This window comes from Mastomys coucha, unplaced genomic scaffold (genome assembly GCF_008632895.1).
Source record: "Mastomys coucha isolate ucsf_1 unplaced genomic scaffold, UCSF_Mcou_1 pScaffold14, whole genome shotgun sequence".
Taxonomy (NCBI): Eukaryota; Metazoa; Chordata; class Mammalia; order Rodentia; family Muridae; genus Mastomys; species Mastomys coucha.
In genome coordinates, this window is record NW_022196896.1 from 108,177,062 (window position 1) to 108,204,128 (window position 27,067).

At 43.8% G+C, this 27,067-nt stretch overlaps 1 protein-coding gene across 1 annotated transcript in view; it reads left to right on the plus strand.

Moving 5' to 3' along the window:
- Col4a3 (collagen type IV alpha 3 chain) overlaps positions 1 to 27,067 on the plus strand; it is a 127,515-nt gene that overhangs the window by 36,781 nt on the left and 63,667 nt on the right. The window contains exons 2-5 of the mRNA XM_031368174.1: positions 19,362 to 19,418; positions 21,097 to 21,186; positions 24,901 to 24,945; positions 26,465 to 26,509. Of these exons, the coding sequence (XP_031224034.1) occupies positions 19,362 to 19,418; positions 21,097 to 21,186; positions 24,901 to 24,945; positions 26,465 to 26,509 (237 nt within the window). The remainder of the gene's footprint in view (positions 1 to 19,361; positions 19,419 to 21,096; positions 21,187 to 24,900; positions 24,946 to 26,464; positions 26,510 to 27,067) is intronic.

Consider the following 27,067-nt stretch of genomic DNA (forward strand, 5'->3'; position numbering starts at 1 on the left):
CCTGACACGCCCTTGAAAAGCAGTTGTTGATGTAGCTCACTTGCTGCATGCTTACCTAGCATTCCCGAAGCCATGGGCTCAGTCCTCAGTGCTGCATAAAGCAGGCATAGGAGCCTCTGCTTGAAATCCCTGCACTCAAGAAATAGAGGCAGGAGGATCAAAAAATTTAAGATCCTTGGCTACATAGTGAGTTCAAGGCCAGCCTGGGCTGTATTAAATCGTGTCTTTAAAACAAAAGGCATTATAAGGATCTAATGAGTTACTCCAATACTCCACCTACTTAGTAACAACTCTCTAGTATACTATGGGTGTCCAGAACATGGCTGAAACAAACTAAAGCTGATATTAACTATTGTTACACAAATAGTGTGTCTCCAAAGCATTACTGTAGGCCTCTGTTACAAGCACCACAATACTGCCCCTGAGCAGAGGACACAGCATTCACAGCCTATATTGAACACACAAGAATGCAAAGCATAGATGTTGAGGTTTAGTCTATTGCTATGTATGATGGTGCTAAATTTTATATCTCATTTATTTGGAAGCTAGTTGAAGATAAGCTTAAATTGGACACATAGATCCCACCAGTGTACTTAAATCTCCAATGTGCACTAGCAAACTGCCTTCCCTACCCATAAGCTCCCCACTCCCAAAGGCAATTTGAAAATATATGCTAACTTATTGTCTTTGAAGAGATACATGAGCTTGAGTTGCCTGAGAAAGGGTTCTGCCCTCTGTCATTGTGGTCTTGACCATTCACAGACAAATCCATCTTAGATAATTTTTTTTGGCTTGACATTTAGAACTTGGAAACATAATTACCACTCTTCATCCTGACCCAAACTGGCCTCCTCCACCAAAAACCAGCATCATAGCCTTGCTCATGGGTGCAGTGGCAGATCATATAGGATTTCTTAATGTAGGCTAACAGGCTCACATTAAATCAAAGGGGTTGTGTGCATGAGTATGTGTGCCCAGAGCGCTTACTAGCCTAGTGTCATGCATTCTGGAAAATACCTTGGGCCTCTTTACACTCAACCCAGCTCCAATGTTTCCTGTTCTGTGTCGTCACTCGGGTGGCAAAGTTTGTCTGGAAAATTGAACAGTGGCCATCTTGGCCTTTGTAGGCTGAACCACTGTGGTAATTCTCTCAACAGGTACCCTGCTGGAACACTTAAGAGTCTTGACGGACATATCATTATTTAAAGGCGTGGATTACTCTCAGCTCAGGGACAATATAGGCAAATCAGATAAAACCAGATAAGCAAATCAAATGTCTGCAGCAGATGTTAACTTGGCAAACCTTGCTGGAACTCAAGGGTTGGAGATGGAAATTCTTGTTTCTGCATTTTTTTTTTTTTTTTTTTGGTGATAAAGGGCAGAGGAAAACACGACACATGGAGAACCCCCCACTATAGCCACAGGTTCTAATTGCAAATTAGGAGTGACTCTTTCTATAAAGAAACTACTTGTGCTTTGGGCATTCAAGGCTCAGCTCTGAAGGTGGCTTGAGAATTTCAGAGTCCGCATGAGAAGGCTCTTCTCTCCCAGGAACTCTGGCACCAAATCCCAAAGTCAGGAATGGAAACGACTATGAGCCTTCTCAATAACGTGGTAACACACCACATCGGTGTGGACACCCCCAACACAGGTACCCTGGGAGGACAGAGTTATAAGGATGCCCCGTTTGTTCCCCTGCATGTGAGGTCTCGAAGCCCTTACTGTAGCTCTTGCAGCTTCTGACAACCCAAGTAAAGTGTGGCTATGAGAATATGAGGAGGCATCCGTTTAAAACTCCAGGTTCTAGGAGAGAGGTTCTCTCCGGTATGAGTGTTCTCACTTTTATCTTTCCTGATTGAGGTTGTTCGGCTCAGACATTTTGAAGTACGTTGTGCTTTCATGATTTCACCGTGCCATCTTTCCTATTTCCTGTCCTAAGCACAAACCACTAAGAATATGGCCAAAGCCATCTCTTTAAAGTTTATAACATTTATTTGTGTGCGTGAGTGTGTGTGTGTGTGTGTGTGTGTGTGTGTGTGTGTGTGTGTGTACACGTGGGGATACATGTGCCATGGCAAGCATGAGGGGGTCAGAATACAGCTTGCAGAAGTGGATATTCTCCTTCTACCATGTGGGTCATGAGAATTGAAACCAGGTTGTCATGCTTGGTGGCAAATGTTTTTTTTTTTTTCCCTCAGATCCATTTTCTCTGTCCTCCTGTCCTGTCTTTAAAATCTATAGGTCACAACCCATAAGCCCAATTCAGAGCGTCCAAGCTACCTCTGGGTTTCCACCTGGGCCTCTATTCTTCAAATACCTGAATGTTATGAGGTACAGACACTGGCATTAGAAAGTGAAGAACATTTCAGAGATTTGCGTGTCTACAAGAGACTCACTACCCAGCCATTTGAAACACAGTTAGAAATGTCAACCAGTGTCTCATTGATTTTTGTTTCTCATATTCTGAAGAGGCTTCTCATAAACTCCGAGCTTCTGGGGCCGGGGTGTCTGGCTTAAGAACACTCCTCTTATCACATCTTTCCCAGAGGGCTCCCAAGGGCAGTAATTACCAATTCCACAAGAATGAAAAGTGTACCTGAGAAGGCTCTCAGCCTGGCTCATTCTTGAATGTCTGACACTTGTTTGAGGTTTTGGTTTAGTAGGTTGAGGACACAGTAGCAAGATGAGAAGTTAATGCATTTACTTAAAACATTTTTTTAAATTTTTATTTATTTAATGTATGAATGTTCTGCTGCATCTACATCTGAAGACCAGAAGAGGGCATCAGATCCCATTACAGATGGTTGTGAGCCACCACTTGGTTGCTGAGAATAGAACTCAGGACCTCTGGAAGAGCAGCCAGTGCTCTTAGCCACTGAGCCATCTCTCCAGCATGCATTTCATCTTGTACTTTTATCGACTCGCCAACATCCTATCACTCCATCATTATTGTCCCATGTCCTTCCTGGCACAATGTAAGATATTTATTGATAATAATGTAATTGGCTGTTAAAGAGATTAAAACAATTAAAAAAAACCATAATAAAGTTCATTATGAAAGTCAGCAAACTCCCATTTCTAGAGATTTCCTAGCCTGTGGTAGAACCTGACCATTTCTTCAGAGATGAAATGTAGTAGCCTTAAAAGTTAAGTCTACCATTGTGGGGTTTGCCTACGCCATTGTGGAGAGAATCTACAATGCTTGCTGGAGGATAGGGAAGCACTGGGTGCGACTGTGATAGTCACAATCACCCGCTAAGATATGCATTCCGACACTCAGGGCCCAGAGCATTTGGACATTCCAGAGCAGGACTGCAAGTTAGTGCAGTCCTCTGCACTGAGACAAGCAGCAACCCTGGCTTCTGAAGGCCGGAGTGGGGAGAGTCGCACCATCTTTACAGACGAGCTTTGGTGATGACTGTGATGTTTAGAACCTGCCCTAGTCACTAGCAAGCCCAACCTACTCTAGAGGTCTAAGTGCAACTGCACGTGTGGAGAGATGTCAGGGGAAAACATGGCATAAGCCTTCAAATCCGACCGTGATGGCATCTCTGTGGTAAGACGACAATTTGGTGTGCCTTTGTTGTTCTTTCGGTAGTGTATCTTCCAAAACTAACAGTGAAGCAGGCAGCCTTAACGCCTAACCTTCTGAGCCAACTTGAACAATCAAACCCTATTTTAGCAATGGCAACAAAATATTTTTGACATTAAGAAAAAAGTAAAGGGGCTGGTGAGATGGCTCAGCGGGTAAGAGCACTGACTGCTCTTCCGAAGGTCCTCAGTTTGGATCCCAGCAACCACATGGTGGCTCACAACCACCCGTAATGAGATCTGACGCCCTCTTCTGGTGCGTCTGAACATAGCTACAGTGTATTACGCCAGAGTGAGCGGGCTGGAGCAAGCGGGCAGGAGCGAGAGGAACCATCCTAAGTTTAATTCCCAGCTGCCACATGATGGCTCATCAGCTACAGTGTACTCATACACATAAAATAAATAAATAAATCTTTAAAAAAAGAAAAAGAAAAAAAGAAAAAAAGAAAGCAAATATATGGGAAACATGAAAATACAATCACTCCAGAGAACTCCCAGAGATAGGCTGCATATGGAAAAGCCCAGGGACCAGGGATGTGAAGTTCAGCTGCTTTGTGCTCTAAATTATCTGGAGGTTTCTGGATTTTTGTTGTTGTTTGCTTGGTTGATTGGGTTGGGTTGGTTTGAATTGGGTTTGTTCTGTTTTGTTTTGTTTTTGTTCTGCCTACTTGTGTGTTTTGTTTTAAACTTTAAAGTTGATTTTTAAAAAAATCTATAAGGGACCTGAATTTAATCATTCAGAGTCCATGTAAAACTCTGAGTGTGGCAGCTTATCCCTGTAATCCCAGCACTGAGGAGGCAGAACCAGAAGGATCCTGGCGGCTCACTCACTAGCCAGTTTTGTTAAGTCAGTGAGCTCCTGGTTCGGTGAAAGTCTTTGTCTCAAAAACCAAGGTGGTGGTCAGTAGAGAAAGACATTCAGTGTCACTACTGTCTTACACACACACACACACACACACACACACACACACACACACGCGCGCGCGCGTAGCCACATTTATGCATAGACCATACCCTATATCCCTCTTCATTTCCTTTGTATTCCAGCGAGACTCCATAATGCAGCATCTCTGATCTTCCCATACACAATTGCGACATGAAGTTAATGTTGTGTCTTGTGACCTACTGTTTGCTTCTTACTGCCTTCCCTACTGACTGCCTTCTGGCTCAATCATGGCTCTTTTCTCGTGATTTGTTGTCGATACTGCCCTGAGCCTGCCCTCGGCTTTCTTTTTATGGCCGCCAAGCCTAAGGACTTTGTTCAGCTCTTCCCTCGACTTTCTCTTCTGCTTCTCTGAAGATTTTTACCGACTCGGTATCGGTCATCCAGATGCATAGCAGGAAGATCAGTCAATCCTCGAAACGTCTAAAACACCCAACTATGCATTGTTGCAGAGCTGTGGCTTGAAGTTAGGCATTTGTGTGTGTGTGTGTGTGTGTGTGTGTGTGTGTGTGTGTGTGTGGCATCCCACGCAGCTACCCTCGCGCTGAAGGGCTTCTCCTCGATCTATTCGCGCCGCCATGGAGCACCATCTCAGGTCCAAGTTTCATCTTCTTCGACTAATTTAATAGTGGTTAAATGCTCTGTATAGCTGAATAATGTGTGTCCACAGTCCATCTTGTGTATTTAGCATCTGTGACAACCTGTTTTTCTCATAGCCCAGTAGTTCCAGAACCTCTGTATCTGCAGCTGTGGTCTTGACAGCAGCAGCCGTCATCTTGTGACGCCCTCGTGCTTCCCCGTGATTTCTGCGTGTCTCTAGGCTGATATTTTATCAGTATCTTCTCCCTTGGGTATTCTGGGGTTTTTTTGCAGGAGAGCAACATTTGCCAGCATTTCATTTTCCATGACTGTTCTTTCATTCGTGGGTCTGATTGGGGTAGAGTGCCTCTTGGTCATTCTCCCTAGAATTGGGCGATTTTATCTCATAGGCATAAGCAGTGTGGGGTGTTGGTGACATTATCTTGGCCACTTTCTGTACACAAGAAGATTGGTTTAAAATACTGGCACTAATGTCCAGTCGCTCATAATAAACTATGGCCTATGTTTCTTGGAACAGAGAAATCACCCTCAAGCACAGAGAGGATCCCCTGCCAACCGGATTCTCTCATGTCTCACTGCCAGGGATTTGGAGGAGATAAGCTTTTGTCCAAACCAGCAGTGTGGGTGGATGTCATTCTAGAACTCTTCATTATGTGCTCTTTGAGATGAATAGTCCTCCCCAGCACAAAGGGATCAGCAACCCCAGAAAGTTAGCCATCTAATCACCTACTCCCTGGCGCAGTAGCACCCTCAACCTTGGCATTACCAATCCCAGTCTCTCTCTCTCTCTCTCTCTCTCTCTCTCTCTCTCTCTCTCTCTCTCTCTCTCTCTCTCTCTCTCTCCCCACCACCACCACGTCCACTCATATTTCCATGACTGTCCCTTTGAGGGGACAATCCTGCCATCCCTTCATCTAACATCCCTTCATCTTAATCCCTTTGACTTTGTCCCCTGTTCCGGGTGTCCCTGTCTCTTGTTGTTAGTTTTATCCCACACTCAGTAAGCCATCAGTGTGCTCATTAATATGCACCCTCCACTCTGCTGCTGCTTTGTTCCTCTGGCAAAATAAACTTGCTTAAATTCTGCAAGCCCCATGCAGCCAAATGAGGCTGCCTCCCTCTGGTCCTTGAACTCTGTGCTTCTTAAGGAATGTCTCCCAGTCTGCCCTCACGTCTCATTTCCATCTTCCCTGCTACCAGTTTTCCTTTCTCGGTGATTATGGTGAATGTGCTATACACCTTTATTTGTCTGTTGCGTGCATACTCCTGCTGGGATAAATTATGTATGTTCATATCTAAAATATTCCCTATCACATAATATACAGTCAGTATATATTAACTGAATGAGTGATGATGTTTCTTCCACATTTGTTGACTAATGTGAAGTCAGAAAGTAGGAAAACCTCTGTGTGTGTGTGTGTGTGGGTGTGTGTTTTGTGGGGACTGGGGGTGTGCTTTTAGATTGAGAAGATGTATCATCAGTTCATTGGTCCCGGCAGGCAATTTCTTCCAGGATCTTGTTTAAAAAAACAAAAACAAAAACAAAAACCTCAAACACAGAGAGGATCCCCTTGACAACTGGATTCCTTCACCTCTCACTGCCCAGCTTGTCTCTCTGAGGCCACATGTATCTTCAATCCCTGTCCACTTCTACGCAGGGCACATTACACATTTCTCTGCCAGCTCTCAGGATGAGACCCACCCCCACCATCCACACTAGGTCCCAGGGTCTTCCTTCCTTAACTGCTTGGGCCCGTGAGGCTGTGGGAGCAAAGAGGATGGTTTCCTCCTGGGAGAACAGTTTCGTGCTGTGAAACTAGTCATATCTTAAAAAGTGTAAGATGTGATTTCCCCTGAGAAGGAGAACTGAGTCGCGCCAAGAGAGGCTTGTAGTCAATATGTGTATGTTTTAAGTGCAGCTATGCACCAGAAAGACAAGGGGGTTAGCAACTGCTTTGAGGATTTCGAGAAGAAAGGAATGACCTATGAACAGCTCCCAAACGTGCAAACTTATCTGAGTAGAGGACTAGACGGGGTGACGTGGCCACCACAGCCAAAGTACCATGTGGAAAAGCACAGGAATGTGAACGAGCAGGCAGCATCTATGGGTGGAGGTAGCACACAACATTCCATGGGGACGCAGGCCACCAAAACACAACATAATGCTCTAAGTTTATGAGTGTAGACTTGGTACTGACAGTCAATCATGATAAGCAAATATGCTTAATTGAGGAGTGGCATGATTCAATTTGGAGAGCTCATTTTGGGTTGCTCCTTATCTCCAACTAGGCTATGCTTTTCAAACTTAATTACTATGTTACTGTCTCATAGGTATCACAGGGGTTAACAGTTATGCTTTTTGAAATTAAGCTGTTTTTTTTTTTCTTAATACTTGACATGTCAAGGATTTTACCAAAGTGTGATCTGGTGGTGCCCTGGCAGATGAATACTCTAAGTATTTATTTAAATGCAGTCCTCAACCTGCTTGTCACGGATGGGGTCCTGGAAGAGTCAGGATACCATGGCTCAAGTATAGTGAGGCTGAGAGTAAACTATCAGGAAAGAGAGAGCATTTTCTAACTCACAATTCTCTGTGAACCAATGCATGATACTACATCTATATAGTACCTATACCTATATAGTTCATATACTAAATCTATATAAACCAATGCTACCTACCGTACGAGCATGTTGCTTAGAACTAATCATCTCAACCAAGTACATCACATATAATAAAAGGCAAAATTCAGGGCATGGGGATGTAGCTTGCCTAATATGTATGAAGTTCTGGGTTCCATCCTCAACATCACAGAAACTGAGTGTGGTGGTGCACAGGTGTAACCCCAGACCTTGGGAGGTGGAGTTGGTGGGTAAAGAAGCTTGAAGCAAGCCTAGAGTACACAAAACTTTAAGAACATTGAAATGGTATACACACACACACACACACACACACACATACAGAGAGAGAGAGAGAGAGAGAAAGAGAGAGAGAGAGAGTGAGAGAGAGAGAGCACATACATACATATGAATAAAATGTATTCTAATTCTAATCTAATTCTAATCTGGGGTTTCTTGTCCTTTATGAGGAGTTATCGTCACGATTCCTTGGCTTGTGCCCAACCCTACACAGCCTCCCACTCAGATAACATCACCTATTCTCTTTGGGGAGAAGAGGTTTTGCAGAGTAGTGAACAGCTTTGGCGGAGCCCAGTTTAAGCACAAATGTCTTTATGCACCCTGGGTCTCTCTACACAGGCTAAGCCCTAGACAGAAAAGTCAATGTCTTTTCAAAATCTCCAAACTTCAGTGTGCTCCTTTCCCAAAGACAAATAAAAAGATCCAGGCTCCAAAGAAGATCTGAACCAGTCCTGGGATGAAAAGGAGATGGGAGAAGTCAAGGCAATTTTAGCATCCTATATCTCAAAGCCACTGTCCCCCACCAGCAGTCACTGAGGGGTCCCTCAGATTTGATGTATCTGTAGAAATCATTCAGCTTTAAGGTTTCTTCATCAAATGCCTTAACGATCTTCCTTTTAAAACTTTCCTCTGTTTACTCTGACTGTATGTTTTTTTCTGCAGAGAAATCAAAGCTAAGTTAGTAGTTTTCCAAATGGAGAGAAATACCTTCTAAGATGAACTTGGCATGTGCATTCATTTTAGAAAACAAATAATAAACCATGGGACTTCAGATGTAAAGTAGAAGACATATTCTGTATTTGAAATGAACTGCTCTGGGCTTGCTTTTGGGGTGCTAAATTTGATTTTTCAGAAAAACTATCCTAGATGGACTTTCTACTTTTATGGTTAACTGTGAGCAAATAAAACATGCACAGAGTGAAAACATAATAATAAAACAGCCTTAACATGAAAAGCTGGAAACTAAAGTACACTCCTTCTCCTGGCTGCTTTAACTCCACAATGGCTATTTTACCTCCACTGATTTGTTCTCTCTCTCTCTCTCTCTCTCTCTCTCTCTCTCTCTCTCTCTCTCTCTCTCTCTGTGTGTGTGTGTGTGTGTGTGTGTGTGTGTGTGTGTGTGTGTGTCTCTGTCACTCTCTCTCTTTTTCTCTCCCTCCCTCCCTCTCCCTCTCCACTTATCTGTAGATAAATCCTCAGAGGGAGTGTGAGACCTGATGAGCCACTCTCCCTTCCATGACAGGGTGCTGACAGGTCCCTGTGTAGCTCTTGTGTGTGTAATCACAGCTTCTGTAAGTTCAAGACTGAGAGAGCCATGACACACCCAGAAGTCAGCATTCCACACTGCTCCACACCCTACTTCATCTGACTCTTTCATTCCTTCTATCCTTTTCTCCATAATGTTCATTGAGCCTTGGAGGGTGGGATGTAGATGCTCTATTTGTGATGAGACATTTAGACATATTCTCTATATTTGACTCATTATAAGTTTCTGCAGTCATGGCTGATCACTCCGACCAAAAGTGACCACAAAAGCATCCAATAGGCATAAACTTGGTTGTCTATACAGCAATTTATCAGCTACATCATGTCCATTTGACAAAACAGTAGCAGTAGTTTCCCTACCTGGATCTATTACCTCTGAGATACCTTAGGACTAGCTTTACGGTTACAATTATGAATTCTTTCCTCTGGAGCAGGCATAAAAATCCAACCAGAAAGCAGCTGGTTACCACCATACCAGACTCACTTCTGTGGTACCAGTGGGCCCATCCTGCCTGGCCATACAGGGTCAACAACTGAGGAAGACTGATGGTGTGTGCTCAACCTTTTGACACTGTGACATGATGTTTGCATCTATAAAATCCACAATGGAGGATGGTACAACCAAGTAAGCAAATGAAGCTTCAAAAGAAGTCTCATAATATATTATGGTGGCATTGGGTGGCATGCAGCTTGCAGACGGTGGGCTGGACACACCTACACGCCTAGAGCATCCCAGTAAGCTCAGATGCCTCTGTCCCGGTCAACAAGCAGAAGGCTTCCTCCGCAACTGACCAGTGCAAAGGAACGCACAGCCTTTGTGTGTACACATGGTTCCCTTTAAAACATTAAAGGGCCTTATTTAAAGTATTTTCTGAAAAACCTATGGAACCAGCATCCCTAAAAATCCACTTCTGAGTTTGGATTTTCTACTGCTTGGTGCATTCAAGGAGGTTTTGGTTAGGATTTATTGATTCCTGAAAACCTTGCCAGTGACATGGTAGATTTTCTTTTAATGGACCCAATAGTCCATGCACTTTCTTTTACCTCTTAAGAAACAAAAATATCTCAAAAAATATATAATAAAGCACACAGTGATTCACAAGAAGAGCCAGTGAAGTGAGAGAATGCAGCTATGGCTGACCTGCCAGACTAACCTGTGCTGGGCAGTGAAACTTTCTCTAGGCTAAAGGAAATGAGAAAGAAACAATATACACACTACACCCAGTGTAGGGGAATGCCAGGGCCAATAAGTGCGAGAGGGTGGCAAGCATGGGGGGGAGGCAACAGGGGTTTGTTCTTGTTGGTTTTGTTTGTTTGTTTGTTTGTTTTTTGGAGGGGAAACTGGGAAAGGAGAAATCATATGACATGTAAATAAAGAAAATATCTAAGAAAAAAGAAAAAAGAATATTTTAAAAAAATATATAAATAGGTAAGAAATCTATGGGAGTACATATACATATATGCCCCACAGACTCCACATGCCCCACTAAGAATGGCTAAGATCGAGAAATCCAATGATAACTGGTGAATATGTGGGAAAGGGGAATCTTTACCCACAGCTAGTAAGAATCTAAACTAGTTCAGCCATTATGGAGATTGGTATGGAGGTTTGTCAACAATTAAAAATAGAACAATCATAAGACCCAGCTGTACCAGTTCTGAGCGTATGCCCCAAAGATTGCGTGTCCTACCACACATGGGCTTGCAGATCCACGTCTACTGCTGCATGGTTCAAGATAACAAGGAAATGGGAAAGGTCAATGGATCCTGATAACGTGGTACACATTGGAATCATCTCACTTGTGCACAAAGGGATTATGTTCAGCTGTGAGGAAAACGGAAATCATGAAAATGGCAGGGAAATAGATAGATCTAGAAAGTATTCTATTAACTGAAGCAACAGACTCAGAAAGAGAAACATCTCATATACCAACTGGGACTTACAATGTTCATAAACCTGTATGCAAGTCAGATGGGGAGGGAGTGTGGGGGTGAGTATGGATATAGACCATGAAGCTAAGAAGGAGCTCAGGAGAATGGAGAGACCCATAGGACATAAGAGATGTCAGAGTGGAAAGCGGGGGATGGGTGAGAGCAGGCAAAGTAGTACTCAGAGAGGGAGGCAACAGAGGATGAGGAAGAAGGGACACAGAATCAACAAAACAATGTTTGAAAAATCCATAGTAAAATGTATGCCAGTTAGAAGGAGGAACAAAATACTCACAGGAGGAAATTTGGAGACAAAGTGTGGAGCAGAGAATAAAGGAAAGACCATCCAGAGACTGCCCAACCTGGGGATCCATCCCACATACAGCCACCAAACCCAGACACTATTGTGGATACTGGGAAGTGCTTGCTGACTGGAGCCTGATATGGCTGTCTCCTGAGAGCCTAACAAATACAGAGGCAGATGCTCGCAGCCAACCTTTGGACTGAGTGTGGGGTCTCCAATGGAGGAGTTGGAGAAGGGAGTGAAGGAGCTGAGGGGGCTTGCAGCCCCATGGGGGGAACAACAGTGTCAACTGGCCAGACCCCCTGGAACACCGGGGGACTGGACCATCAACCAAAGAATGCACATGGAAGGACCCATGGCTCGGGCCACTATGTGGAAGAAGATGGCTTTGTTGGCATCAGTGAGAGGAACAGCCCTTGGGTCGGAGGGTGTTCAATGTCCCAGTGTAGGAGAATGCCAGGGCAAGAAGTCAAGAGTGGGTGGGGGAGCACCCTCATGGAGGCAGGGGGAAGAGGGATGGGATAGGAGGTTTCTGAAGGGGAGACCTGGAAAGGGAAAACATTTAAAATGTAAATAAAGGAAATATCCAATTTTTTTTAAGAAAAGAAATTTTTAAAAATTAAAACTTAAAAAAACATCCTACAATGTTTTAGGGGAAAGAGAAGCTGGAGTTCACCTCACCCCTTGCAGTAACACTAGGCGGGACGAACGTGTTTTCACCAAAGTGTTTGTTTCCAAAGCTTCGGGCGAACTCAGATTGCTACCTTCTTTGTCAGAATCAGTCATCTATCTGCATGCTTGCTGTCAACCAGAAAATCCAAAGCGGGTGCCTGGGTTAGCTGTCTAGACTAGTGCTATATGCCTGGGCAGGAGCTGAAAGATGGGGAGAGTGGCAGTGGCAATGGCTGTGGGTGAGGCAGACAGTCACTCTCTAGGTCCTTCCTTGCCCGAGGGCAAGCTGCCAAGGCTCCGGGTCACTGGGCGGGGGGGCCACACTGCAGAGAACAGCTGGTAGGGCCTGTCTGGCACCGCTTGGCTTGAACTTGCTCAGCTCTTCTTTTCACATACAAAAACCATTGCCTCGGGCCATTGGCCGGGCACAGAGACTGGCAGGGTCAATCATTTTAATGCAAGATTAACAGTCCTGCTCAGTAGAGTGTGACCCAGCTTCGAAGATGCCAACTTCCCCTCCCACTGACCCAAACTAGCTCGATGCTCAGAGAGACAGAGGGGGCAGGAGGCCCCCTCCATATCATGAGCCAGCAGAAATGAGGCATGCCATGTTTAGAGACGAGAAGGAGGAGGATCTGAAAATTCTTTTCTATTAATAAAAGGGGAAAATGTTTGTGTAAATTTCTCGGGCCTTTCAATAAACAGTAAGAGTGAATGTACCTCATTAGATTATTATTTTGTTCCTTGCGTGTATGGTATTGTGGGTGAATGCCACGTGTATGCCAAAATGGCAGAGGACGGAAGAGAGTATCGAATCTCCTGGAGCTGGAGTTCCAAGTTGTGAGCTGTCCAGCATGGATACCAGGGATATCCATCATTTATTTGGATAATGGCGTAACTGCTCTCAGGTAAAGGTGGGAGATGGATTCCCAAGTGGATTCTGGGAATGGGTGGCAGATGCCTTGGTAACAGATGTGTGGGTTCCAGTCAATGACGTGTGATGTCACTGAGTTTCGGAAGCTGATCTGCCACACTGATACCCTGATGCCAACACTGTGAGGGTTGAAGCAGAGCCCATCCAGGCTGCCTGGGCAACAGCCGAGGAGTAATTGCCACTTGTATATCGTTATTGCACTTTGCCACCTATCAGTATATAGTCGAATATCAGAGAGATTTCTTTTTTATTAATTCATTTTTTTACATCACAATCAGAGTTTCCCCTCCCTCTCTCCTTCCAGTTCTTCCCTCTCATCAGCCCTTCACCCTATATCCCCCAATCCCGCTCTTTCTCCTCAGAGAAGAGAAGACCTCCGATGGATATCAAAATTCCCACTTGGTATATACCAAGTTGTAGTAGGCCTGGCCATATCTTCTATTGAGGCTAGACAAGGCTGTCGAGTTAGGGGGATAGGGCCCAAAGGCAGGAGGCCACAGAGTCAGAGATAGCCCCTGTTAGAGGTCCCACATGAGGACCAGGCTATACACCTGTTACATATGATACCACAGAGATTTCTAAACAGCATTTTATTAAATAAATAAAATTTTATAGTATCTGCACTCGTGTACAAGTAACAGACTTGGTGCATTCTAAAGATACTGGTAACAGATGCTATAATTCAGTTGTGGAATTAACAAAGAATGTTTAGTCTCATCTTTATTCTAGAAGTCAAGGCCAGTTCTCTGGCACTGGATAAACTTGGGAGGAAATGTCTGGGGGGAACGTGGCAAGTTTAGACCGACTGAGGATAAGACCAGACAGTCACATGGCTGTCCTTTGGCACACAGTCTTGTGTCAAACAGAGAGAGGGGAAGTCCCCAGTGCCTGAGTCCTTACTGAGCGCACAGCCATCTGCAGTCTGCCTTTGACTGATCCCTTTTTCTCTGTGCAAACCACCACAAGGTGGATCTTTTGATTCTTTTCTTCTTTGAGGTGGTAACATAACTCTATCATCTCCTGCTTCACTCTCCTCTCTCCAAATCTTCCCATATACCTTTCCTTGCTCTCTTACAAACTCATGGCCTCCCTGTTCATTAATTGCTTCATGCCCCAAGACAAACCTTAATGTTTTCCTTTTCAACTGAGGCAACTCGAAAGCACTTGGCAATTGACCCAGGACTCTAGTTAGAACCTGAACTGATAACCCACAAAACATGCATGTGGCCGATGGAGTTCTAAATCTTCTGGATTCTCCACAGTGAATATTTCTTTTGCATTCTGAGGCCATTAAAAGAATGGTTCTCCCAGGTGAATTATTTAATATTCAAACATGCTAAAACATAACTTTGGAAGCTTTGTGATTCCAAGGGAAAGAAAGTATTATTGAGAGCTTCCTGCTCTTAACCTCCTTGAGGTTCAGAATGAGGTCACTGAGGAGTAGTTTGTTGCTGAAAAAGGAAAAAAAAAATCATAAAAATGTCGCATGGGAAATAACCATCGCTTGTGTTGGTTTAATGATGGCCTCTGGCCGTAGGGTTTTTAAAGGACTTAACTTCTGAATAATAATTAATGGATTGTACATTAACATGGCCATGGTGTTTCAACGATAGGTTCAAAATATTCAAAGAAACTACGGCCTCCGCATCCTTTAGTCCAACAATCTAAGGATCCACTGGTTGAAGCATACTTGCAAATTTTAAATTGTGTTTAAGGAAAAATGCCAAAAGTTAAAAGACTTTATATATCTTGAATGCAAGATCACCCCTGGGGGACCTTATTCCATGAGGCTCCGTGCCAGGCTCTCTCCATCACCACACAGACCCCTGAAGAGCTGTCGGAGCTGCCCTGACTGTGATGTTGAGTTCAACCAGTCAGGTGGAGAATCCACTAGTCGGTAAACTGTCACATATTCTGAAGTCCCAGCCAGCATGATCGCACAGACACAGGCAGGACACACCCTGACTGGCTGATTCTGGAATAGTTCTGATAACCCAGGCAGAGAGAGGCAGCTGCAGAACCACAGCCACAAGCAGACAAGAATAAGGCAGACACATAAAGAGATGTCTGTCCACTGAACTGGCTCCCAGAAAGCCTCTCCACACCTTGTAGTCGGCAAGTTAATTGAGACTCTGTGTTTTCCATAACAGAGCAACATGTGTCCATCTGTGAATGTTAGGATTGCCAAGAATTCATTAGTCCTACTCTAATTTCTGCCTGTAGCTTGCAGGGATGTAATGAAGTACGTTAATTAGATGATGAGGAACAACTTGGTTAAATGAGTGAACAAAATATATATTTCTATGAAAACAGTACAGAAAGACAGGATGAAAATAAAGCTGAAGGCTCAAAGAGTGGCTCAATCCTAGTACTCAAGACTCTAGTACCATCCACATGGTGGCTCCCAACCATCTGTAATGGGATCCGATGCCCTCTTCTGGCATACAGGTGTACATGCAGATAGAACACTCATACATAAAATATGTAAATAAGACTTAAAGAAAGAACCTTAAATAAAGCAACAATCTTCTAATAAACAAGTATGCTAAATAAAGCAAGTATTTATTTTTGGTTTCCTTTAATGCTGCAAATAGATAAAAATATATGCTCATTTGGAGGTGGCATGTCAGCCTGCGCTCAGTCAGTTTTTGAGTGATTCAGGTGTGTGTGGGGGGGTGTGTGTGTCTGTTGTGCATGGAGGTGAACAAAGAAAGCAGGGGAGAACAACAGAGCCAAAGGAAAATGAAGCGTATGTGGAGATTGTATGAACAGCTCGTAAACTTAAATGAGACAATGTAAGACTGTTTGTGGTTCTGCCTTTCAACTCTCAAGAGGTTTTAATGCTTTTCTAAAAAAAAAATCTCTCAGTCCAAGCAACTAACAAATAATTCAGTTTGTCTTGGTCTTAACGTGTTCAAGTTGCCAAAGGCTCCGTCTTCACCTTAATCATAACTGCCCATAAACCACACAGACATGGAGTACTTGGTCAGAGTGGAATCATAAGCTTCTATCCAATCAGCCCAGCGTTTGTTCAGGATGTATAGCACAACTGGGACACTGACATGAACAATGCTGGGCAGTTCCTTCTCTCCTGGAACATACAGCCATCAGGAAAATATGCATTAAACATGAAACTATAGAAATTTCATGAGAGTGAATACGAGAGGAGTTGTCGCCTAGACCAAAGGAGTTTGGCATGGATTCGCATGCTCAGGCTGGAGTTGAGAGCTTTCCAGAGTGGAAGCTGAAGGACTCTTACTCAAAACAAATAGATGATGGTAAATAGATGGATGGATGGATGGATGGATGGATGGATGGATGGATGGATGGATAGAAGAAACAGATAAACAGATAGATGATTGATAAATAGAGTTCGCATTTAGTCTAGGCTCTGCCCCACAGTTAGCTGGCAACAGCTAGGTGTGCCTGACTCACTATAAAAGAGGCTGCTTGGCCCCTCCCACTCTCGTGCTTTCTTGCTCTGGCTCTATCCTCTTGCTCCTTACCCTCCTCTCTCTCCATTCCCCTCCCCCCTCTCTCCACATGCTCAGGGCTGGCCTCTCTCTCTCTCTCTCTCTCTCTCTCTCTCTCTCTCTCTCTCTCTCTCTCTCTCTCTCTCTCTCTCTCTCTCTCTCTCTCTCTGTTTTTTTTTTCAAGACAGGGTTTCTCTGTATAGCCCTGGCTGTCCTGTAATTCATTCTGTAGACCAGGCTGGCCTCGAACTCAGAAATCTGCCTGCCTCTGCCTCCCAAGTGCTGGGGTGAAAGGAGTGTGCCACCACTGCCCAGCCCAGCCTCTACTTCTCTATTCTCTCTCTGTCTTTCTCTGTCTCTACTTCCTCAATTCCCCTCTCCATGCCCTGAATAAACTCTATTCTATATTACACTGTCCTGTGTCTGGTCCCTCAAGGGGAAGGAATGCCTCAGCATGTGCCTGCAGAGGCACCTCCTTCTCCTATATCTGACTACACATCTACCAAACATATTCCTTCTCTCCTTATCTTTTTGTTTTGGTTTTGGTTTTTTGGTTTTTCTCTGTATAGCCCTGACTGTCCTGGAACTCACTCTGTAGATCAGGCTGACCTCAAACTCAGAAATTCACCTGCCTCTGCCTCCCAAGTGCTGGGATTAAAGGCGTGCGCCACCACTGCTCAGCTTATCTTTTTATAAAACACAACAAATAGATAGATAGATAGATAGATAGATAGATAGATAGATAGATAGATAGATAGATAGAATAAAATTGAATTAAGCCTGCCTTGTGGCCCCATTCAGTATTCTCAGGTTTAGAGAATGGTCAATATGTGCCCCCCCAACTTCCCTAAATTCCATGCTCAGGATGCAAGCATCTATGGCTTGAGAGAGGCAGAACTTCCTGCTATCTATTGAGGGCAGTGAACAGGGGCCCCATGTGTACTCTACTTGAGGACAGTGGTTTGGACACTCCATGCAGATGATGTCAAGTTCATTCAGAGACAGGGTTCCAGCCATGAGAAAGAAATTGCTAGCAACACAGAGGTCTGGATGAGAAAGATTCCTGAAAGCTAGTCCCAACGTTTCTGATTCAGTTAGTCTTGGGCAGAGATGGGAATCTGCCCTCCTGACAGCTGACAGGGGTGTTCAGGGAATCCGTTCCTAGGAAGAGTGCAGTTAAATACTCGACTGATAGAAATATAGACAGTTAAACCTCCAGGAAGACAAGGTTGAAATAATTAGGGTGGGTCCTTATGACTACAGACACCTGTGACCTGGAGACTGGGTGCCACAGTCAGGGATCGCAATGCATGAGTGCTGTAAGGGTGGGAAAACCATAGCCCACCCTCTTCTGTGGATGGCAGAAAAGCCTCCTACCCTCACCTATGGAAAAACATTGAGTTAATTAGATTTTGAGACTTTTTTCCTTTCAGTTGCACAAATAGGATTCCTTTTCCTTTTGAACTTCCCTATCAGTCTCCTCAATTTCTTAGGTCATCAATTACCAATTGATATTGTCAATTACCAATTGTATTTTTTCTATAGAAACCAACTAAATGACAGGATTGACTAAAGGAAACAATGAAGGAAAAGATTCATGTATGACTGTAGAATGTATCAGATATATAAAAGTACATATTAAATTTATTACTTACAACTCTTTCTCCTTGTTTTTCTGTAGGCAGTTAATATTTTTTTGAGTTGCTTTGTATGTGACAAAGTAGCTAGACCAGATAGAATAGAAGTTCCCTAACTCAGTGATGTGCTTCATTCTTTACAAATCATCATTCTGAAACCAGCATAAAGACATACAATGGACATCAACATCTTTTGTTTTTTATTTTGATTTTTCAAGACATGGTTTCTCTGTGTAGCCCTGGCTCTCTTGGAACTCACTCTGTAGACCAGGCTGGCCTTGAACTCAGAGATCCACCTGCCTCTACCTTCCAAATGCTTGGATTAAAGGTATGCACTGCCACTGCCAGGCATCTGGACATTAATATTCTTATACCAGTCTTGAATGCTATTTCAAGGAAGCAAAACTTAAAACCACATGTAGAAAATGGTATGCATTCAATCATGACATATGAGATACGGTGCACACAGGCAAGCCAGGTATAAATATTCATTGAACCCAAATCTATCTACCTATCTATCTATCTGTCTGTCTGTCTATCTGTCTACCTACCTATCTATGTCTATCTGTTTCTCTCTGTCTCTCTGTGTCTGTCTGTGTTTCTATCTGTTTGTCTCTCTCTGTCTCTCTCTGTCTCTGTCTCTGTCTCTGTCGCTGTCTGTCTCTGTCTCTCTCTCTCTCTCTCTCTCTCTCTCTGTCTCTCTCTCTCTCTCTCTCTGTCTCTCTCTCTCTCTCTCTCTCACACACACCACATTCTGCTAAACCTAAAAAATATGCCAACATTAGCCCACTTCTCACCTACAACAATGTCAGTGTCATATAGTTCATCTTTTTGTTATCATGGAAAAGGGAGAGGGTTGACCAACTTCAATTTTTCCACAATTCTGCCTGACTTCCTAAGTCTGATTTAAAAAAAAGGGGGGGGGGACACTTCTATGTCATTTAACATTTCTTCTATGATAGTTTTTTTTCTTCTATTCATTTTTATTGAAGTGTTGCCATAATGTCATGCGGATCATGGTTTGGGTGTCCAAGGTTCAAAGAACAGACAAGAGTTTGCTATCCACCGACTGTGTCCTCCTTTGCTCTGTCTGCAGGGCTGTATCTGTAAGGGCAAAGGACAATGCCTCTGCGTGGGCACCAAAGGGGAGAAGGTAAGAAGAGAACGCCCCACTGCCTCTTCACAGATGCCTGAGTCTGTAGTGGAGATCATCATCCGGTCCCCTAAATCCACCTTTAAAGTAATTGTATATAAACATTAACCTTAAACAATGTTGAAAGCTTTCTAGGAAAGCTGCAGCTTCTCCGGCTACCTTGTGTAAATACTGGCAGCCAGACTGTGACTCTCTTGGCTGAATAAGTAGCAAGTTGGCAGAAAAAGAACATTTTTATGACGCCTCCCTAGCATACACTATATTTATAATGTTGCTAAACATGAGAGAAGAAATTAAAACAACTTGATTCTCTCGCTTCGATGTAAACATTGAAATCCCGCAGACGCTGTGCCGCAGCACTGGAACAAGACCGCCCCCTGGTGGCGAAATCGGCAGCAGCCCTGTTGAAACAAACAAAAAAAAATTTCAAAGCTCCATTGCAGAATTCAAGGAAAAAGAATGCTGTGAAATCTCATCAGTTCACTCCATTAACTCGCAGTTTATGACAATTAAGGCAGAGGCAGAGCTAAAGTATTTTTTGTTTGTTTACAAACCTCTTATTCCTCAGAGATATTAATCGTTCAACAATATAAAAAGTAACTATTAAAAATATTTCAAAGAAAGCACATTTTGAGCTATCTAAGAAATTTATATATATATAGTTATATGATAATTACAATATTTATTTTATCTATAGATAGCATATGTATAATTCACCTGCACTAGGGCCTCTCTTCTCTACCTAAGCTATGAATGAATGTAGCATGTTCATATTTACTCTGGAATGTCTCTCTTTGTACTTGAACTTGTATTCAGGCATATGTTGAGTCCCAGTTGTATGCACGATGCAATTTAAACGTGAGAGTAACTAAGTTGAAAGAAGGCTCTAGTAAATCTTTTTTTTTTTTCTGTTTATTGGGTGTGCTTGACTGTATACAAGTATAAAGTAGCAGACTTTTGATCTTTTCTGTTGGTTTACTATTTATTTATCTATCTATCATCTATCTATCTATCTATTTATTGTATTTGCCAATTGTAACAAACTTGATCAAACTAACTAGTGTCCTTGAAGACTATTTCCAGTACTCTGGCTCAAGGGAAAGGTTTTGTTGGTGAAACTCTATTTCACTCACTTCTACCAGGTGCTTTCCCATAGCACCATCTAGCCCCACCTACAAGATCATTTAGTTCACACTTTGTGCTATGCTGCCCTTGAAGCCTCTCCTGAAACTCCTAAGAAAACAGCTTAGTTCAGGGACACATTCCCTTACAAGAATGCTTTTGAGCTCACACCTCCATAATATTTCATCTTTTCCTTCCGTCATTACTAAGAACTGAAAACACGCCTCCCTCCTCGTCCTCACCGTCTCCACCCCTTAGTAAACACATCCCACTAATCTTAACTCTCTATCGAGACTGCCCTTTTAATTCTTGGTCCCTTTCCTTCTAAACTCTATCCTGAGTAGGTCTACTGCCTGGGAAAAGTCTCTACAGGACATGGGCATCACTGCGAAGTCTATGGACATACATTAGTAGACTGAGGCTACCCTGGGAGCTGAGTGATAACTAGTGACCCCTTGATGCAAGGGAAGAGCATCATTGAGAGAAGACTGTGCTGTTGCCATGTGTGTTGCTAGATAACTGTCACTTGCTTCTTGATTCTCTTTGGTTTTAACAGGGGGAGAAAGGCTTTCCTGGGCCCCCTGGATTTCCTGGCCAGAAAGGATTTCCAGGTCCCGAAGGCTTGCCTGGACCACAGGGACCCAAGGTATGTCGCCCTGTAAGCTTGGTAAATCCTCTGCCCTCCTAACCCATTTCTGTGCCCACCACATAGACCACTGAGACTGTATAGAAAATCCCCCACCTGGATGATATAAAAGAAAAAACTTGGTTTCCTACCTTAGCTGAGCTTTCGCCCAGCTGGCCCGCCCAGGCCTTGTGTAGCTTCTGCCTATAAGTCTAGCCAGGCTTCTCTTACACGAGAATCTTTTCCCCTTTCACTGAAGACCTGCCCTTTCACCTCTGTCCTGATCCCTGGGATTCCCATACCACCTTAGTGCAGGAGCATCTCCTTTCTACGGGATCTTGGAGCTATGCTTTTGGTGTTGGCTTTCCTATCTCAGGGCTAAAACATACAAGTTTTGCCATTCTAGCATACAGCTTCATCTAGATTTTTGTAGGCCCCCAAACCAACGGATTTTCATCCTCTCCTTGTCTTTTCTTTAGGTAAGGTTCTTGAAGGAATAGTTAGTGTGGTACCTGTGGGTCTCCTGCTCCTCCCCCCTTAGCCAGAGCCACTTGGCCTTTGGCATTCTTCCCTGGAAATATTCCTGCAAACTTCACCAATGACCTCCAAATGACCACTGTGAAGGGTATATTTAGCTCTTTACCTGGCATGAACCTCTGCTTTACTTCAAATTGTGTGGATCTGGAAACATCTGTCTGCCTTTGTTTTTGGGAGTCCCCTATCCCTGATTCTACTGCTGTCTCCCCATCCACCTGTTCCATTGTGGGACCTGTTGAGTATCAGGCTCCAATGGTTGGTAGCAGGGCCTGCCAGGCTTCACACCTGTCATGCATCTTTATCCTAAAGACTGTGATACTCAAAGTCTCTCACTTCAATAAACACCCAAGAGGATTTACAAAATAATCAGTAGATCTGCCTATTGTTCCTTCCAAATGGGGACACTGGCTAGCCAAACACCTGAGCTGTCAGGTATTCAAACTCACTCCCCTGACTACTGGCCTCCAACAAGCTGTGAATTAATAAGCTATAAAAGATAATTATAATTGATCTCTGTGGAGTCTTTTAAAATCCCATACTGTATTGACATATACATTAGAATAATACATAGAACACACACTTAATGTATTTTCTCCCTGCCAAGCACTGGCCCAATCTTCCTCCCTGTATTTCATTTTCTCCTCACTTTAACCCCATGATGGCCTCTCTGTTTAACACTTTATTGTAAAGGATGCACATGAACAGACAGGCAAGAACACAGGGTGCACTGGAGGTCCTATGGCAGGCACCTCCATCCCCTGGAAGTAAAGTGTCTCACTCTCGGGCACATGGATGCCCATCAGCCCAAAGTTCTCTGTAATCACCTTAAGGCTAGGGATTTTTACGGAGGCTTCCTCTAGGAGGCAGGACCCACTCCTAAGCTGGCCTCTGGCTCCCCTGCTCCTTAGACAATGGAGTTGAAGCTCGAGTTTCAAGCTTCTATCAGGGCTTGTCCTTTCTGGTGACCAGCTCCCCCCTAGCCAAGAGTCCATCAAAACTCCCTTCATCAAAAGATGTGTCTCTTGATGTGATGAGGAATTCTAAGGGATTTAGGAACTCTATAGAAGTCAAATATTAGGACGAGAGAAAAATCCTTGTGCCTTGATCTCTCTGGAAGAATGAAGAAGCTAGGAGGAATAAATGAAGCTCTGAAGACAGAACCAAGAATCTGTTTGCTACACTACAGTAACTAAACCTGTACTTGGGGTTTGCAAAGCAAATCTGATTCCCAGGCATTCTCCATCTCTATGTCACCCATGGCGGTGCACTCTCTCTCTTTCTCTTCTGATGCTAACTTTGAAACAGCTAGGATAGGGAGATGTCTCAGAAGGTAAAGTGTGCTTGCTACAAAATCTTGAGTTCAGATCCCCAGCACCTCTGCAGAAGCCAGGCACAGCGCTGCGCTCCAGAGATGGGAGCAGAGAGACAGATAAGTCCTGGAGCTCATGGCCAGCCAGCCTGAGTCAATAAATCCTCAATTCACTAAGAAACCATTTGAAAACATAAGGTAGAGAGCTATAGAGAAAGACTCCCCACTGCCAAATCTGGCTTCCACATGCACAAATACATAAAACATACACACACGCACACACACACACAAAAGCACGCATGTACCACATCTGTACACTTTTAAAACACAGATTGTGGGCTGAGACTGAATTTTCCATTGACTATTCAGGGATTGGGCTTGGACTTCCGTTCATTTCACTGGTAAAGAATTTCTGACATGGGAAACCTGCAGGTAGATTAGCGGAGAACTCTGTCTCTGTCTCTGTCTCTCTGTCTCTCTGTCTCTCTGTCTCTCTGTCTCTCTGTCTCTCTGTCTCTCTGTCTCTGTCTCTGTCTCTCTCTCTCTCTCTCTCTCTCTCTCTCTCTCTCTCTCTCTCTCTCTTTAAAGTTAGAGTTTCTCTATGTGGCCTTGAACTCACAGAGATCCACCCGCCTCTGCCTCCAGAATGGTAGGACTAAAGATGTGTGCCACCCAGGCCCAGCAAGGACTCCTCTTTCGTTTTGTTCTCTATACTTGACTCGACTCACTTGCCTTCAGCACCTCTTTAGGAATACCAGTTGCAATGAAGATTGTCATCACCATGGTGCTTCCTGCGGATTGCACGATGGGCAAATATCCCATAAAACCAACGCATGTCACAAAATCTTATTCTCAAGCACAGCTTATAGACACGGCCCCAAAGGAGTATTTGACCAAAGCCAAAACACAGAGACCATTAAAAACTTGACAAGATATTTCTCAGATTTATAAGCTTCCATTGTGCGTGATATTTTCTACATGAGAAGATTTACAGCAATGGGGAAGTAAATTCCGAAGACCTGTCTTCTTGTCTGCCCTCTGCATAACAAAAAAACAGCTCCCACGGGGATGGGGCAGGGATGTAGGGAGGACAGCCTTGACCATGACCTTGCACCCAGGAATTCCACCTCAGAAGGCAATGGCTCACTTTGGCCTTGGCAGTCCAATCTCAGAAGACTCTGCAACTGCCTTTCCAAAAGAAAAAAAAAAACCCTGAAACTGTGGAATGACGATGAAAATAGCTTCTGAACAATGGTGCTTTCACAGCAAGCAGCTTAGTTAAAATATTCTCCATCTAAGGTTATTCTCTATTAAAGGGGGCCTCAAACCAAGATTCACTGCATAGCTGGAAGCAGTATCGCCTCTGGTGCACGCAGTCCTCACTCTGTTATTTATTTACTTCTATGTGTCTGGCACATCTCGTTATGAAGTGCTCCTGTGGCACAAAATCTCCCGTCTCCTTTGCTATCCTAACTCTGGCCTTCTTCCTTATCATCAGACCTCAGCAGTTGTTTGGCTGATGTGGGTCTTCTATAGGCTCACAGCACTTTCCTAGTGCAGGAGAACCCCCAACAGAATCCTATGGAAGTGTAGCTTGTGAATCAATATGCCTGGGAGGAGGATAAGGGGTGGGGTTATTGGAGACTTGCAGCAAGCTCCCAGGTTGATGCTAAGGCACTGTTCTCTGGTCCCTGATCCCACTTTGAGCAGCAGAGTTCTCCATGCAGTTTTGCTTGTCTCTTCCTATTGTCACTTGATTAGAAGGAGCAATCAATCAAACTTTATCAACAACAAAATAATCACAATAGCAAAGCTGTTCAGCGTGGAGATAAGACTAAGTCCAAATGGTCTTTATTGTACTGACTTTTCCTCTTTCCACTTGGATCTAGGGTGCCTCAGGACTTCCAGGACTCACTGGCCCCAAAGGCATCAGGGTTAGTATTCAAGCCATCCATCCCAATTGTTGGCTGAACGCTCTTCTTCTAACGGTAAACATCATTCAAATGTCAGGGAGGAGTAAGTACAGAGTGTCTGGTTCCACAGATAGAGTCTGAGAACAGGAAAGCTAACCCACTGGCTGTGGCCACAATAATGGTCACTACCTTAGAGACACACGTGAACTGATGGGGGAAGGGTACAAGAAAACTGTAGGGAGAAGAGGATGCTGTTCCTGATCGACGTGGGAGTGCTTATGAAGTGACATAAGTATGTCACTCTATTGACAATGCAGGAGAATTGGGAGTTAGGGACAGCATGACTGGAAGGAAGAAAGGGAGGAAGAAGGAAGGAAGGAAGGAAGGAAGGAAGGTAATGAGGGAGGGAGAGAGGAAGGCAGGGAGGGAGGGAGGAAGGATGGAAGGATGGAAGGAGGGAGGAAGGAAGGGAATGAGGGAGGGAGAGAGGAAGGGAGGGAGGAAGGGAGATAGGAAGGGAAGGAGGGAGGGAGGAAGGAAGGGAAGGATGGAAGGAGGGAAGGATATGTGTAAAAAGTCCCCATGCTTTTCACAGAAGACATAAACATTTTACTACGTGCAAAATGAATTTCAGCCAGGTGTGGTGACTCACTCCTGCAACCTCAGCACTCAAGAGTCTGAGGCAGGAGGATTGCTATAAGCTCAAAGTTGGGCTGCCTAGTGATAGTTCCAGGCAAGCCTGAGCTATGGAGTGAGGCCTTGTCTGAAAGAACAAATAATAAAGAATCTCCCACAACCAAAGCAATCCCCTTTTTAAAGGTTTTATAAAGTAAGACTTTGCACAGGGGAAGACGCTAGTCTGGTTACCTGAGTACTACTAGGAACCTAATATTTATATATTAGGAGATATACGGAAATAATATGTGTGTATACATATACATATATATGTGTGTGTATATATATATATATACACACACATATATATAGGGGGGGCTGGTAGCCTAGAATGTGTTGCATGGCAGAAATATCGAAAGATGCCCTGCCTCAACAAGTTGAAGAGACAGAACAAACTCCACAAGTATACTGTGGCACGTATGTCACAAATAGCACACATATGCACACACACATACAGACACACACGTAGATACACCATACAGAGACACACTCATGGACACAGACACATGCACACACATACATGGACATACACACTCACCAGCTCTAGAAATGGAAAGTAGGAGCACAAAAGCCATAAGCTCCAAGCCAAGCCAGGATATGTATATAGTGCAATTGAGACCAGCCTAGGCAATATCTATAGCAAGGCTGACGCTCACAGAACAAAACAAAAATTTTAAAAGTTGTGTAAAGGCAAGATCTACAAAGATTTGTCAAGCCTTCTTTGTCTGTTTTCCTAATCATTTTTTATATACTCAGTACAAACTTGCAAGCAAATGAGTTCTGACATGGCAAAGAATTCTATGTTTATAGGATGGACATTTTAATTGTTTTTCTCTCTACCCCCTTCTTTTTTGCTTACATTTAGGGAATAACTGGATTACCAGGGTTTGCAGGTCCTCCTGGACTTCCAGTAAGTAATGACAAGTGTATGTGTGCCTGTCTCTCTGTCTGTATGTATGTATATATGTGTGTGTGTGTGTGTGTGTATGTGTCTGTGAGTATGAGTCTGTGTGTGTGTGTTTCTGTCTGTGTGCCTGTGTGTGTGCATGTATATCTGTATATGTCTCTGCCTGTTCGTCTATGTGTGTGCATGTTTGTATGTGTGCATGTTTGTCTTTGTGTATGCATGTGAGTTTATGCATCTATATGTATGTGGGTGCAATGTGTGTGTATGTATACTCTCACTCATGCTTATGTAACAAAGACATGAAAACACTCACCCAAGGAAACAGTTTCGATACACTCTTTATAAGAAGAAGCTATACCCCAGGGCTGATCATGGCAGAGTGTGGCTCTGTAATATATGAGCAGACCTGAGCTGAAGCAATAGAACAAAGAACAAGCCTGTGAGTGGCAGAGAACAACAATGCACCTCTCCTCTGTGTCTCCCCCACCCCCGTACCCACCCGCACCTCGCCTCTGTGTCTATCTCGCCCCCACCCCCGTACCCACCCACACCTCGCCTCTG